Below are 14,932 nucleotides of genomic sequence, written 5' to 3' on the forward strand. Positions count from 1 at the left end.
AGAGATGAGTTTAGGTGGAAAGGGGGGCATGGGCCTTTAATTATAGCCTGAATGTAGCCAGTCAGCTATATTTAACGTGACCAACAAAAAAAAGTGTGGATCAACTGCATGACTCAGCTAATCCCCATGTCAGGATGACTCTCTGTCCTGGGTCATGTTCATTTGGCACTAAATATAAGGAAACAGACTCAAATGGGGAGGGTCTACCTGGATTGTTTTCTGCTGCATGCCCTTATGAACATGACCCTGAATACTGGATTCTAAACAGCATGTCCTGAAGCTCCAACTTTAAGTCTACAACTTCAAAGGAATACTTAGATAATAGCTTGCTGGAAATGTAGGCTAGAATTTTTGTCATTCATTGTTCACCACACCTTGTCATGTTTACACAGAGTCCCTTCTATTCATATTTGTGAAAGTCTATCCCGCTCTCTTTTATGTCAGTGGCTATTTATGTATTATTGTTAAGTTGGTTTCAGACCAATTTGGAGAAGATGTCCCTGTTTTTTTTATTTTATTTTAGAAAGCGGGGAAGACCAAAGGATGGCCACTTTTGTACTTGTCATTAACCTCAGTTTTGTGTGACGGGTGTATTCTCATGTGTATTTGTCCAGATGATTATCAGCTAGCTGCCACGTCTATACAGCCGGCAGCGTTGCCATTTATCCAAATAAGCCTTCTTATTAACTACCACGGCACACACTGGAGCTTCACTGGAAAAGGAAGCATTTCATTGCTGCCCTTGTTTGATTTGTTGTAATGTACAAGAAAGCAGCCTACAATAATTTGTGTACTATCAGTGCTATTTTCCAAGCATAACAAATGTGGACAGTGCACTTGGGCTATAAAAACAATACTGATCCTGCAACTCCTGTCCTTTGGCTGCATTCTGCCAGTTATCTGTCCTCCAAATGACTGATTGCTAAGGATGTGCAGGTGTGTAGCGGATGTGTCATCCCATTCAGCAAGCTATAGAATGACTTTAAGAAAGAACATTTCCACAGGTTGTCCTTTTTACCTAGGGTTATGGTCATTCTAGGATATCTGTGTTGCTTTTCTTGTGAGCAGTAATACATGTATAGCTGAGTTGTTTTTGACCACATAAAGCTATAATATGTAACTTTTTTTTTGTCGACCCGACCAAATGCACATAGAAATTTGAGAGCGATATCTGTGATTCTCATTTAAAAACGAGTCTAAGAAGCAGTAGATATGTTCTATGTGCGAATTGTCTCTGCATTCTGTTCTTAAGTTTATTTTTTCCCCCTTTTATACTTTCAATTTTGTACACCAGCTTCAAAATGCTGAAAAAACTATATTTTTGGTCTATCACCGGTTTAGATGATACAATGATTCTATACACTACACTTTGCGTGTTTTGCCACAAACTTAAAGGAAAAGCGATTTCTGTACATCTAGTTGTTTGCCCTGCCTGTTGACTGGTCAGGTCTAGGCAAGTGCTCCTGTGTAATGTCCCAATTGTCTCTCCTGCTTCCCAAGACTGCATTTGACCCCTTCACTGATTTTGATAGGAAATTACTAGTATAAGAAATATGGTGGGAACTCCCACAAGCCTATGTCCGCACCAACCATTTGTGTGAACGAGTTCACACTGCAGGAGAAAGGAGATATTGGGACGCACACTTGGTCCAATTCCTCAAGCAAAAGCTGCTGTTTATTGCCAACAGGCCTCTTCCTTCCCCTGCTGGATATCTGACTGCATTACACTGGACACGAAACAGGCATAATTGGAGAACGTCAAGTCCCATCTTTTAGAAAGGCAAACTCTTATGTGAATGGAAAGACTTTACCTTTTGTACATAAATGTTTGTGTCCGATGACAAGCAAACATAATTCTCTTGATACTCCTTTCCAGAAAACCAGTGTAATAGCGCAAAGCTATGCTCTGCTCTTTTCTAGCTCTTCAGAGTTGAGATATTGTTCAATGGAAGGAAACACTTTGTGCTCAGAAGACACAGTGAATTCCAGACCCTGCACAGAAAGGTAAAACAATTGCTGACTCTCTGCCTCCCCTTACTTAACACCAGAATTATACCATATCTGAATGATTTTTAATACCATATTTTTTACACAGTATACTCCACTCTGTTGCCATACAAACCAATGGCTAACTGCTCCACAAATATGCTTACATTTCCCTGCTTGAAACATGCAAATGATGGTCGCAATGCAACGGGCTTAGTTGTTGTTGCATGCATGACGGACATTAAGCCATTACAGGCCCATCCCCGTAATGTAATTTACAGTTTCCTCCTGCCTCCATAGCTGAAGAAGATTCTGCATCCCCCAGACTTCCCCAGCAAGAGGAGCACCCATCTGAGAACCAAGCCTCTTGAGCAGAGGAGGCAGCAGCTGGAGGACTACATTCAGGTAGAATAGCGTGAATACATGTAACACTTTACTTGACACCCAACGTCATAACAGCTGACATAAGGTGTCATAATATGGTCATAACACTGTCATGGCCAATATATTTAAACATGTTGTGACCTATATTGTGTTATTTTATGGCTGGTTATGACACCCACATAAGATTGTCAAAATCCACGTTTATTCCAATGTGGTTTTTTTCCCCAGCCAAGCAGTTTCCTTTCGTTTTAAAAGTTTGTTTCTTAAGTCCTTTGTTGTAATGAATTCTGTTTACGGTCATGGTGTTTTTTCATTTTTTTTCAGCATATTTTAAGTAACTTGCAGAAAATACACGTTGACACTATCGTGAAGCATTATGACCGTCCTGTGCCACTTTACTTGGACTAAGAAAATAAACTTTATGACCCCTCGTCGAGAAGCATTATGACCGTCAAAATCATTTAAGCCAGATAGGCCTATCACGTACACGCCCTTATGTCAGTCATCAGTCCAAAAGACGGTGTCTCGTCCTGCTCCTGAAATTTGTGCTCCGTTACAATGATGTTTTAATATGGTCAATTTCTGAACATTTTATAGAACATAAATATACTGTTAATTAACAAGTAGGCTGTGGTGAAATGGAATGTTTTGCCTCGTGTGGTAGGCTTTGTGGGTTCTGACACTCTTATGTAGGTGTCATAACCAGCCATAAAATATTGCAATATATGTCACAACAGGTCTAAATAGATGTCATGACAGTGTTCTGACAAGTTATTTCAGCTGTCATGACCATATTATGACGCCGGGTGTCAAGTGAAGTGTTACCATATTTACTTTATTCAGTTAGGAGGACGACATATATTAATTACATACCATGTTCAGTTACCACATTCACGTATGAAATGTAATGAATATATTGTACGTGCCATATTAGGACTTTGAAACTATATTCGGGTAGGAATTGACATCAAATATTTAGGTATGACTGAGGGACTGTGTCCCGTATGGGCATTACCTGATGCTTGCAGTAGCCCCGCTGGATTGCAGCCTGGGATAGTTGACATTTTCAATAATAGTTACTAATCCAATTTTAGACTGTGTGTGTGATCAAAACCATTTTTTTTGTATTTTCTACTGGCCTCTCTCTGTAGGATATAATTTACCAGTATGAAGAAGTCCCTCAGGTGCTGCTGGACTTCCTGCATGTGAAACATTTCCACTCTGGGAACAAAATAAGCAGCCTTGAGTATGTACCTGCCTGCCTCTGTCCCCTCACTTCAACCAGCTACTCACATCAGGTTCACTTCAATAAAGTTATCAGACAGAAAAAGAAGTATATTGAATATGACGTGTGTGTGTGGCTAGGAAAGGAGAATCTGATGTCGGTCAAGATTTTATGATATCTGAGGTATACCAGTGCCTTCAAAATATTTACACCCTTTGATTTTTTTTGTGTCAATGATCTACACACTATACCCCATGTCAAAATGAATTGTGTTTTTAGAAATGTTTACAAATAAATGAACAAAATATATATATATTTTTTTAAAGTATTCAACCCGTGTTGTTATGGCAAGCCTAAATAAGTCACAAGTTGCATGGACTCTTGTGTGCAATAATAAATGGTGTTTAACATGTTTTTTTAAATGACAACGCCATCTCTGTACCCCACACATCTGTAAGGTCCCTCAGTCGAGCAGTGAATTTCAAACACAGATTCAACCACCAAGACCAGGGAGGTTTTCCAATGGTTTGCTAGGAAGGACACCTATTGAATGTCCCTTTGAGCATGGGGAAGTTATTAATTACACTTAGGATGGTGTATCAAAGATACAAGCGTCCTTCCTAACTCTGAGGAAGGAAACCGCTCAGAGATTTCCTCATGTGGCCAATGGTGACTTTAAACCCGTTAAGAGTTTAATGACTAATACTAACCTAATTGAAAGAGTGAAAAGAAAGCCTGTACAGAATAAAAAATATTCCAAAACATGCATCCTTTTTGCAATATGGCACTAATGTAATACTGTAAAAAATGTGGCAAAGAAATTCACTTTGTCTAGGGGGAAATCCAACACATGACAAGAGTACCACTCTTCATATTTTCAAGCATGGTGGTATCTGCATCATCATATGGATATGCTTATCAACATCAAGGACGAGGGAGGTTTTTTTTAGGATACAAATAAATGGAATAAAGCTAAGCATAGGCAAAATCCTAGAGGAACTTGTTTGTCTGCTTCCCGTCAGATACTGGGAGACAAATTCACCTTTCAGCAGAACAATTACTTAAAACACAAGGCCAAATATACACTGGAGTTGCTTACAAAGACGACATTGAATGTTCCTGAGTGGCCTAGATAGCATTTTTACTTAAATCTGCTTAAGTCTATGGCATGACTTGAACATGGCTGTCTAGCAAGGATCAACAACCAACTTGACCGAGCTTGAATAATTTTGAAAAGAATAATGGGCAAATATTGTACAATCCAGGCGTGCAAAGCTCTTCGAAACGTAATCAAAGTTGATTCTAACTTGTATTGCCTCAGGGTTGAATACTTATCTAATCAAGATATATTAGCATTTTATTTTCCAAAATAATTTTTAAAAAAATTAAAAATAGTTTGTCTTTCACTTTGACAGAGTATTTTGTGTATGTAGTTGACAAAAACAAATACAATTAACTCTATTTTAATCCCACTTTATAACAACAAAATGTCAAACTTCAAGGGTTGGGAATACTTTCTAAAGGCCCCGGACCACCTTATGCGCTGCAGTGTTGTGCAATTGAAAATGTAGAGACCCTCTGTTGAATTCAGTCATGTTATATGTAGCCAATATACACACATTGTACAAAACATTAAGAACACCTGCTCTTTACATGAGACTGACCAGTTCAAAGCTATGATCCCTTATTGATGTCATGTGTTAAATCCAATTCAATCAGTGTAGATGAAGGGGAGGAGACGGGTTAAAGAAGGATTTTTTTTTTTTTTTTAAAGCCTTGAGACAATTGAGACATGTATTGTGTGTGTGCCATTCAGATGGTGAATGGGCAAGACAAAAGATACAAGAGTTTTTGAACAGGGTATGGTAGTAGGTGCCAGGCGCACCGGTTTGTGTCAAGAACTTCAACACTGCCAGGTTTTCACGCTCAACAGTTTCCTGTGTCTATCAAGAATGGTCCACCACCGAAAGGACACCCAGCCAACTTGACACAACTGTGTGACACATTGGAGCCAACATGGGCCAGCATCCCTGTGGAACGCTTTAGACACCTTGTAGAGTTCATGACCCAACAAAATTGAGGCTGGGAGCACAACTCAATATTAGGAAGGTGTTCCTAATGTTTAGTATACTCTGTGTATATTGTTTAACATGGGCAAATAATAGGTTGTAATAAAAACAGTGGTTTCCTCATCATTTCAGATCATTTGATGATAGTGACCCTCAGGGATATGGGTGAGTTTCCCTTTTATCTTATGAACAGCCATGTGTATTCTGCCTGTATGCCATACAGTACATGTCCCCCTGTGCTTTGGTTTCCGAACCGGGCCTCGGGTTTATTCTCGGGCTCGGGACCCTCTGAAGTTCCACGATGATCTATTCTAACACTAGCACACCTGATTCATCTTCATCAGTTGTCCTGGTGGATTGGTTGTCCTGGTGGATTGGCATGGGGGGGGGCAAAGTGAGAAGGTCTAGCTTATGAGGGTTTGGGCATGCAGAGCAGAGGGCAAGTGTAAATGCCATACAAAAATATGCTAATTAAATTTATGCATAAGAAAAGTACATGTATAATCTCAATTTAGAATGCTGAAATCGGCAAACAGTTACGCTCCATATTGCAACGCACACATCTATATTGTATTAACATTTTGCTCATTCAGCTCTTCGACTCACCCAGTGGTCTCTTGTCCCTCAGCTGTCAGCTGCAGCATCAGCGTGTGGTGGGATTCTGTCGTGACCCCTATCTCCTGGAGTCCCCCCTCAGGTACGGCAGGCTTCCGCATTGTCGTATGGCTGTTGGAGATCCTTAGACCACCCAGACGATTAAAAGGGGAGCTTACACTTGAGTGTCTAAAACTAGGTAGAGAGTAAGTAGAAATGATAATGGACCTATACTGTATATTTAGAACTGCCCACCCGTGGCTGAGAGCCTATATCCTCCTTTTGAGATCACCACACTTTCTACCATCATTGCCAGTAACATCCAGCTCACTGTTAATGTTTCCTCAGGATGGTCTCCCTTTTTTAAAGAGCTTGCTGAAAGCTTTCTCCGCTAAATGGCCTGTACTTAAGTATTTTTGTTGATGTTTTAGTTATTGGTCGTGTTCCAGATCAAATACAGTATATGGACAAATGTATGTGGACACCTGCTGATCGTCGAACATCTCATTTCAAAATCATGGGTATTAATATGGAGTTGGTCTCCCCCTTTGCTGCTATAACAGCCTCCACTCTTCTGGGAAGGCTTCCACTTGATGTTGGAACATTGCTGCGGGGACTTACTTCCATTCAGCCACAAGCATTAGGGAGGTAGGTCACCGATGTTGAGCGATTAGGCCTCTGGCTCGCAGCAGGCATTCCAATTCACCCCAAAGGTGTTCAATGCGGTTGAGGTCAGGGCTCTGTACAGGCCAGTCAAGTTCTATCACACCAATCTCAACAAACCAGTTCTGTTTGGACCTCGCTTTGTGCACGGGGGCATTGTCATGCTGAAACAGGAAAAGGCCTTCCCCAAAATGCTGCCACAAAGTTGGAAGCACAGAATCGTCTAGAATATCATGTGCTGTAGCGTTAAAATGTACCTTCACTGTAACTAAGGAGCCTACCCCAAACCATGAAAAACCGCCCCAGACCATTATTTCTCCTCCACCAAACTTTAGTTGGCACTATGCATTTGGACAGGTAGCGTTCACCTGCCATCCACCAAACCCAGATTCGTTACTTGGACTACCAGATAGTGAAGGGTGATTCCTCGCTCCAGAGTGCAATGGCGGCAAGCTTTACACCACTCCATCTGACGCTTGGCATTGCGCATGATGATTTTAGGCTTGTGTGCGGCTGCTCAGCCATGGAATCCCATTTTATGAAGCTCCCGACGAACAGCTATTATGCTGACGTTTCTTCCAGTGGCAGTTTGAAACTGTGTTGCAACAGACAGACAATTTTTACACACTCGGCGGTCCCTTTCTATGAGCTTGTGTGGCCTACCACTTTGCGGGTGAGTTGTTGTTGCTCCTATACATTTCCATTTCGCAATAACGGCACTTACAGTTGACTGGGGCAGCTCTAGCAGGGCAGAAATTTGACTGGTTGGGACATGACGGTGCCACATTTTAAAGTCACTGAGCTCTTCAGTACGGTTGAGTCTCCTACCAATGTGTGCTTGATTTTTTAATACACCTGTCAGCAACGGGTGTGGCTGAAATAGCCGCATCCACTCGGCCTCAGTGTACATTGCAGTTGCCTGCCAGGTCTCACAATGCCAGGACAGGCGGTATCAGCTATTCACATATGGCGTGCAACTAATCTAGTCGGCAACCATGGTATTGAACTTCTAATCTATTCCAACAGATCTGCCGGACATCGTCACGGATGGGGTCCTGCAGGGCTTGTACCCCCGAGACATCCGTGTCAGCTTCACAGCCTGCACAAAACCCAGCCTCCCAGAGAGACCCAGTCTGGCTCCAGCGATTCCCTCTATATAGTGGCAGCCCATGCAGAAGTCCTGACACTCGGATCTGTGGATTTTTAAAATGGCCTTGATAGTAATTTGGATGAATGTCATGTCTGAATCAGCAACCAATGGAGGCCCATTTGCTTGTATAGTACCATACAATAGAACATGTTTGTTACTCTGGGTGCTTGCAATAATAAATAGTGTTTAACATGTTTTTTTTAAATGACAACGCCATCTCTGTACCCCACACATCTGTAAGGTCCCTCAGTCGAGCAGTGAATTTCAAACACAGATTCAACCACAAAGACCAGGGAGGTTTTCCAATGGTTTGCTAGGAAGGACACCTATTGAATGTCCCTTTGAGCATGGGGAAGTTATTAATTACACTTAGGATGGTGTATCAAAGATACAAGCGTCCTTCCTAACTCTGAGGAAGGAAACCGCTCAGAGATTTCCTCATGTGGCCAATGGTGACTTTAAACCCGTTAAGAGTTTAATGACTAATACTAACCTAATTGAAAGAGTGAAAAGAAAGAAGCCTGTACAGAATAAAAAATATTCCTAAACATGCATCCTTTTTGCAATATGGCACTAATGTAATACTGTAAAAAATGTGGCAAAGAAATTCACTTTTTGTCTAGGGGGAAATCCAACACATGACAAGAGTACCACTCTTCATATTTTCATGCATGGTGGTATCTGCATCATCATATGGATATGCTTATCAACATCAAGGACTAGGGAGTTTTTTTTTTAGGATAAAAATAAATGGAATAAAGCTAAGCATAGGCAAAATCCTAGAGGAACTTGTTTGTCTGCTGCCCGTCAGATACTGGGAGACAAATTCACCTTTCAGCAGAACAATTACTTAAAACACAAGGCCAAATATACACTGGAGTTGCTTACAAAGACGACATTGAATGTTCCTGAGTGGCCTAGATAGCATTTTTACTTAAATCTGCTTAAGTCTATGGCATGACTTGAACATGGCTGTCTAGCAAGGATCAACAACCAACTTGACCGAGCTTGAAGAATTTTGAAAAGAATAATGGGCAAATATTGTACAATCCAGGCGTGCAAAGCTCTTCGAAACTTAAAGTTGATTCTAACTTGAATTGCCTCATAGGGTTGAATACTTATCTAATCAAGATATATTAGCATTTTATTTTCCAAAATAATTTTTATAAAATTTAAAATAGTTTCTTTCACTTTGACAGAGTATTTTGTGTATATAGTTGACAAAAAATACAATTAACTATATTTTAATCACACTTTATAACAACAAAATGTGGAAAACTTCAAGGGTTGGGAATACATACTTTCTAAAGGCCCCGGACCACCTTATGCGCTGCAGTGTTGTGCAATTGAAAATGTAGAGACCCTCTGTTGAATTCAGTCATGTTATATGTAGCCAATATACACACATTGTACAAAACATTAAGAACACCTGCTCTTTACATGAGACTGACCAGTTCAAAGCTATGATCCCTTATTGATGTCATGTGTTAAATCCAATTCAATCAGTGTAGATGAAGGGGAGGAGACGGGTTAAAGAAGGATTTTTTTTTTTAAAGCCTTGAGACAATTGAGACATGTATTGTGTGTGTGCCATTCAGATGGTGAATGGGCAAGACAAAAGATACAAGAGTTTTTGAACAGGGTATGGTAGTAGGTGCCAGGCGCACCGGTTTGTGTCAAGAACTTCAACACTGCCAGGTTTTTCACGCTCAACAGTTTCCTGTGTCTATCAAGAATGGTCCACCACCGAAAGGACACCCAGCCAACTTGACACAACTGTGTGACACATTGGAGCCAACATGGGCCAGCATCCCTGTGGAACGCTTTAGACACCTTGTAGAGTTCATGACCCAACAAAATTGAGGCTGGGAGCACAACTCAATATTAGGAAGGTGTTCCTAATGTTTAGTATACTCTGTGTATATTGTTTAACATGGGCAAATAATAGGTTGTAATAAAAACAGTGGTTTCCTCATCATTTCAGATCATTTGATGATAGTGACCCTCAGGGATATGGGTGAGTTTCCCTTTTATCTTATGAACAGCCATGTGTATTCTGCCTGTATGCCATACAGTACATGTCCCCCTGTGCTTTGGTTTCCGAACCGGGCCTCGGGTTTATTCTCGGGCTCGGGACCCTCTGAAGTTCCACGATGATCTATTCTAACACTAGCACACCTGATTCATCTTCATCAGTTGTCCTGGTGGATTGGTTGTCCTGGTGGATTGGCATGGGGGGGGGCAAAGTGAGAAGGTCTAGCTTATGAGGGTTTGGGCATGCAGAGCAGAGGGCAAGTGTAAATGCCATACGAAAATATGCTAATTAAATTTATGCATAAGAAAAGTACATGTATAATCTCAATTTAGAATGCTGAAATCGGCAAACAGTTACGCTCCATATTGCAACGCACACATCTATATTGTATTAACATTTTGCTCATTCAGCTCTTCGACTCACCCAGTGGTCTCTTGTCCCTCAGCTGTCAGCTGCAGCATCAGCGTGTGGTGGGATTCTGTCGTGACCCCTATCTCCTGGAGTCCCCCTCAGGTACGGCAGGCTTCCGCATTGTCGTATGGCTGTTGGAGATCCTTAGACCACCCAGACGATTAAAAGGGGGGGAGCTTACACTTGAGTGTCTAAAACTAGGTAGAGAGTAAGTAGAAATGATAATGGACCTATACTGTATATTTAGAACTGCCCACCCGTGGCTGAGAGCCTATATCCTCCTTTTGAGATCACCACACTTTCTACCATCATTGCCAGTAACATCCAGCTCACTGTTAATGTTTCCTCAGGATGGTCTCCCTTTTTTAAAGAGCTTGCTGAAAGCTTTCTCCGCTAAATGGCCTGTACTTAAGTATTTTTGTTGATGTTTTAGTTATTGGTCGTGTTCCAGATCAAATACAGTATATGGACAAATGTATGTGGACACCTGCTGATCGTCGAACATCTCATTTCAAAATCATGGGTATTAATATGGAGTTGGTCTCCCCCTTTGCTGCTATAACAGCCTCCACTCTTCTGGGAAGGCTTCCACTTGATGTTGGAACATTGCTGCGGGGACTTACTTCCATTCAGCCACAAGCATTAGGGAGGTAGGTCACCGATGTTGAGCGATTAGGCCTCTGGCTCGCAGCAGGCATTCCAATTCACCCCAAAGGTGTTCAATGCGGTTGAGGTCAGGGCTCTGTACAGGCCAGTCAAGTTCTATCACACCAATCTCAACAAACCAGTTCTGTTTGGACCTCGCTTTGTGCACGGGGGCATTGTCATGCTGAAACAGGAAAAGGCCTTCCCCAAAATGCTGCCACAAAGTTGGAAGCACAGAATCGTCTAGAATATCATGTGCTGTAGCGTTAAAATGTACCTTCACTGTAACTAAGGAGCCTACCCCAAACCATGAAAAACCGCCCCAGACCATTATTTCTCCTCCACCAAACTTTAATTGGCACTATGCATTTGGACAGGTAGCGTTCACCTGCCATCCACCAAACCCAGATTCGTTACTTGGACTACCAGATAGTGAAGGGTGATTCCTCGCTCCAGAGTGCAATGGCGGCAAGCTTTACACCACTCCATCTGACGCTTGGCATTGCGCATGATGATTTTAGGCTTGTGTGCGGCTGCTCAGCCATGGAATCCCATTTTATGAAGCTCCCGACGAACAGCTATTATGCTGACGTTTCTTCCAGTGGCAGTTTGAAACTGTGTTGCAACAGACAGACAATTTTTACACACTCGGCGGTCCCTTTCTATGAGCTTGTGTGGCCTACCACTTTGCGGGTGAGTTGTTGTTGCTCCTATACATTTCCATTTCGCAATAACGGCACTTACAGTTGACTGGGGCAGCTCTAGCAGGGCAGAAATTTGACTGGTTGGGACATGACGGTGCCACATTTTAAAGTCACTGAGCTCTTCAGTACGGTTGAGTCTCCTACCAATGTGTGCTTGATTTTTTTAATACACCTGTCAGCAACGGGTGTGGCTGAAATAGCCGCATCCACTCGGCCTCAGTGTACATTGCAGTTGCCTGCCAGGTCTCACAATGCCAGGACAGGCGGTATCAGCTATTCACATATGGCGTGCAACTAATCTAGTCGGCAACCATGGTATTGAACTTCTAATCTATTCCAACAGATCTGCCGGACATCGTCACGGATGGGGTCCTGCAGGGCTTGTACCCCCGAGACATCCGTGTCAGCTTCACAGCCTGCACAAAACCCAGCCTCCCAGAGAGACCCAGTCTGGCTCCAGCGATTCCCTCTATATAGTGGCAGCCCATGCAGAAGTCCTGACACTCGGATCTGTGGATTTTTAAAATGGCCTTGATAGTAATTTGGATGAATGTCATGTCTGAATCAGCAACCAATGGAGGCCCATTTGCTTGTATAGTACCATACAATAGAACATGTTTGTTACTCTGGGTGCTTGCAATAATAAATAGTGTTTAACATGTTTTTTTTTTTTTTAAATGACAACGCCATCTCTGTACCCCACACATCTGTAAGGTCCCTCAGTCGAGCAGTGAATTTCAAACACAGATTCAACCACAAAGACCAGGGAGGTTTTCCAATGGTTTGCTAGGAAGGACACCTATTGAATGTCCCTTTGAGCATGGGGAAGTTATTAATTACACTTAGGATGGTGTATCAAAGATACAAGCGTCCTTCCTAACTCTGAGGAAGGAAACCGCTCAGAGATTTCCTCATGTGGCCAATGGTGACTTTAAACCCGTTAAGAGTTTAATGACTAATACTAACCTAATTGAAAGAGTGAAAAGAAAGAAGCCTGTACAGAATAAAAAATATTCCTAAACATGCATCCTTTTTGCAATATGGCACTAATGTAATACTGTAAAAAATGTGGCAAAGAAATTCACTTTTTGTCTAGGGGGAAATCCAACACATGACAAGAGTACCACTCTTCATATTTTCATGCATGGTGGTATCTGCATCATCATATGGATATGCTTATCAACATCAAGGACTAGGGAGTTGTTTTTAGGATAAAAATAAATGGAATAAAGCTAAGCATAGGCAAAATCCTAGAGGAACTTGTTTGTCTGCTGCCCGTCAGATACTGGGAGACAAATTCACCTTTCAGCAGAACAATTACTTAAAACACAAGGCCAAATATACACTGGAGTTGCTTACAAAGACGACATTGAATGTTCCTGAGTGGCCTAGATAGCATTTTTACTTAAATCTGCTTAAGTCTATGGCATGACTTGAACATGGCTGTCTAGCAAGGATCAACAACCAACTTGACCGAGCTTGAAGAATTTTGAAAATAATAATGGGCAAATATTGTACAATCCAGGCGTGCAAAGCTCTTGAAACGTAATCAAAGTTGATTCTAACTTGAATTGCCTCATAGGGTTGAATACTTATCTAATCAAGATATATTAGCATTTTATTTTCCAAAATAATTTTTATAAAATTAAAAATAGTTTCTTTCACTTTGACAGAGTATTTTGTGTATGTAGTTGACAAAAAATACAATTAACTATATTTTAATCACACTTTATAACAACAAAATGTGGAAAACTTCAAGGGTTGGGAATACTTTCTAAAGGCCCCGGACCACCTTATGCGCTGCAGTGTTGTGCAATTGAAAATGTAGAGACCCTCTGTTGAATTCAGTCATGTTATATGTAGCCAATATACACACATTGTACAAAACATTAAGAACACCTGCTCTTTACATGAGACTGACCAGTTCAAAGCTATGATCCCTTATTGATGTCATGTGTTAAATCCAATTCAATCAGTGTAGATGAAGGGGAGGAGACGGGTTAAAGAAGGATTTTTTTTTTAAAGCCTTGAGACAATTGAGACATGTATTGTGTGTGTGCCATTCAGATGGTGAATGGGCAAGACAAAAGATACAAGTGTTTTTGAACAGGGTATGGTAGTAGGTGCCAGGCGCACCGGTTTGTGTCAAGAACTTCAACACTGCCAGGTTTTTCCACGCTCAACAGTGTCTATCAAGAATGGTCCACCACCGAAAGGACATCCAGCCAACTTGACACAACTGTGTGACACATTGGAGCCAACATGGGCCAGCATCCCTGTGGAACGCTTTAGACACCTTGTAGAGTTCATGACCCAACAAAATTGAGTCTGGGAGCACAACTCAATATTAGGAAGGTGTTCCTAATGTTTAGTATACTCTGTGTATATTGTTTAACATGGGCAAATAGGTTGTAATAAAAACAGTGGTTTCCTCATCATTTCAGATCATTTGATGATAGTGACCCTCAGGGATATGGGTGAGTTTCCCTTTTATCTTATGAACAGCCATGTGTATTCTGCCTGTATGCCATACAGTACATGTCCCCCTGTGCTTTGGTTTCCGAACCGGTCCTCGGGTTTATTCTCGGGCTCGGGACCCTCTGAAGTTCCACTATGATCTATTCTAACACTAGCACACCTGATTAATCTTCAGTTGTCCTGGTGGATTGGCATGACTAAAGTCACAGGCCAATTGAAGATGTTCTAGAAAGCAATGTCATAAGTTGGTGGTTCCTGCTTATGAACAAAACTCAATTGTTTGTATGTAGTTGATGAGGCCACCATTAACTGACTATCGGTCACCTGCCAGCTCAATGTCCATATGTTTCAGCTATCCACATGCAACAATTTGATTCCGCACTAATAGGGTGGCAGGTAGCCTAGTGGTTAGCATGTCGGGCCAGTAAGTGAACAGCTGCTGGTTCCAATCATAGCTGACTGAAATGCTTTGCCCTTGAGCAAGGCACTAAACCCTAGTTTTCCCCAGGGGTGCTCTACTATGGCTGACCCTGTAAAACATTTCACTGCACCTATCCAGTGTGGCAACAAACCATTGGTTTATGCATG

The 14,932-nt window shown here is 41.6% G+C and overlaps 2 protein-coding genes and 1 long non-coding RNA gene across 6 annotated transcripts in view; 2 read left to right on the forward strand and 1 right to left on the reverse strand.

The window, feature by feature from the left end:
• The window catches only part of snx22 (sorting nexin 22), a 27,866-nt gene extending 14,975 nt beyond the window's left edge, over positions 1 to 12,891 (forward strand). For 2 of the 3 annotated variants that reach the window (XM_035790500.2, XM_035790499.2), the window contains exons 2-7: positions 1,921 to 2,004; positions 2,287 to 2,391; positions 3,522 to 3,616; positions 5,797 to 5,829; positions 10,552 to 10,619; positions 12,210 to 12,891. In XM_035790500.2, coding sequence (XP_035646393.1) covers positions 1,921 to 2,004; positions 2,287 to 2,391; positions 3,522 to 3,616; positions 5,797 to 5,829; positions 10,552 to 10,619; positions 12,210 to 12,343 — 519 coding nt within the window. In that variant the 3' untranslated portion in view covers positions 12,344 to 12,891. Of the gene's footprint in view, positions 1 to 1,920; positions 2,005 to 2,286; positions 2,392 to 3,521; positions 3,617 to 5,796; positions 5,830 to 10,055; positions 10,089 to 10,551; positions 10,620 to 12,209 lie in introns of all 3 variants that reach the window. The other variant, XM_052465389.1, reaches the window with a different exon arrangement.
• Positions 1 to 14,932, reverse strand: part of prdm11 (PR domain containing 11) — a 362,582-nt gene that overhangs the window by 253,241 nt on the left and 94,409 nt on the right. The window lies entirely within an intron of this gene.
• Positions 6,433 to 8,623, forward strand: LOC127908186 (uncharacterized). The gene is made up of 2 exons (XR_008066238.1): positions 6,433 to 6,906; positions 7,948 to 8,623. It is a non-coding gene; the product is annotated as an uncharacterized LOC127908186 (long non-coding RNA).

Source organism: Oncorhynchus keta, chromosome 17 (genome assembly GCF_023373465.1).
Source record: "Oncorhynchus keta strain PuntledgeMale-10-30-2019 chromosome 17, Oket_V2, whole genome shotgun sequence".
Lineage (NCBI taxonomy): Eukaryota > Metazoa > Chordata > Actinopteri > Salmoniformes > Salmonidae > Oncorhynchus > Oncorhynchus keta.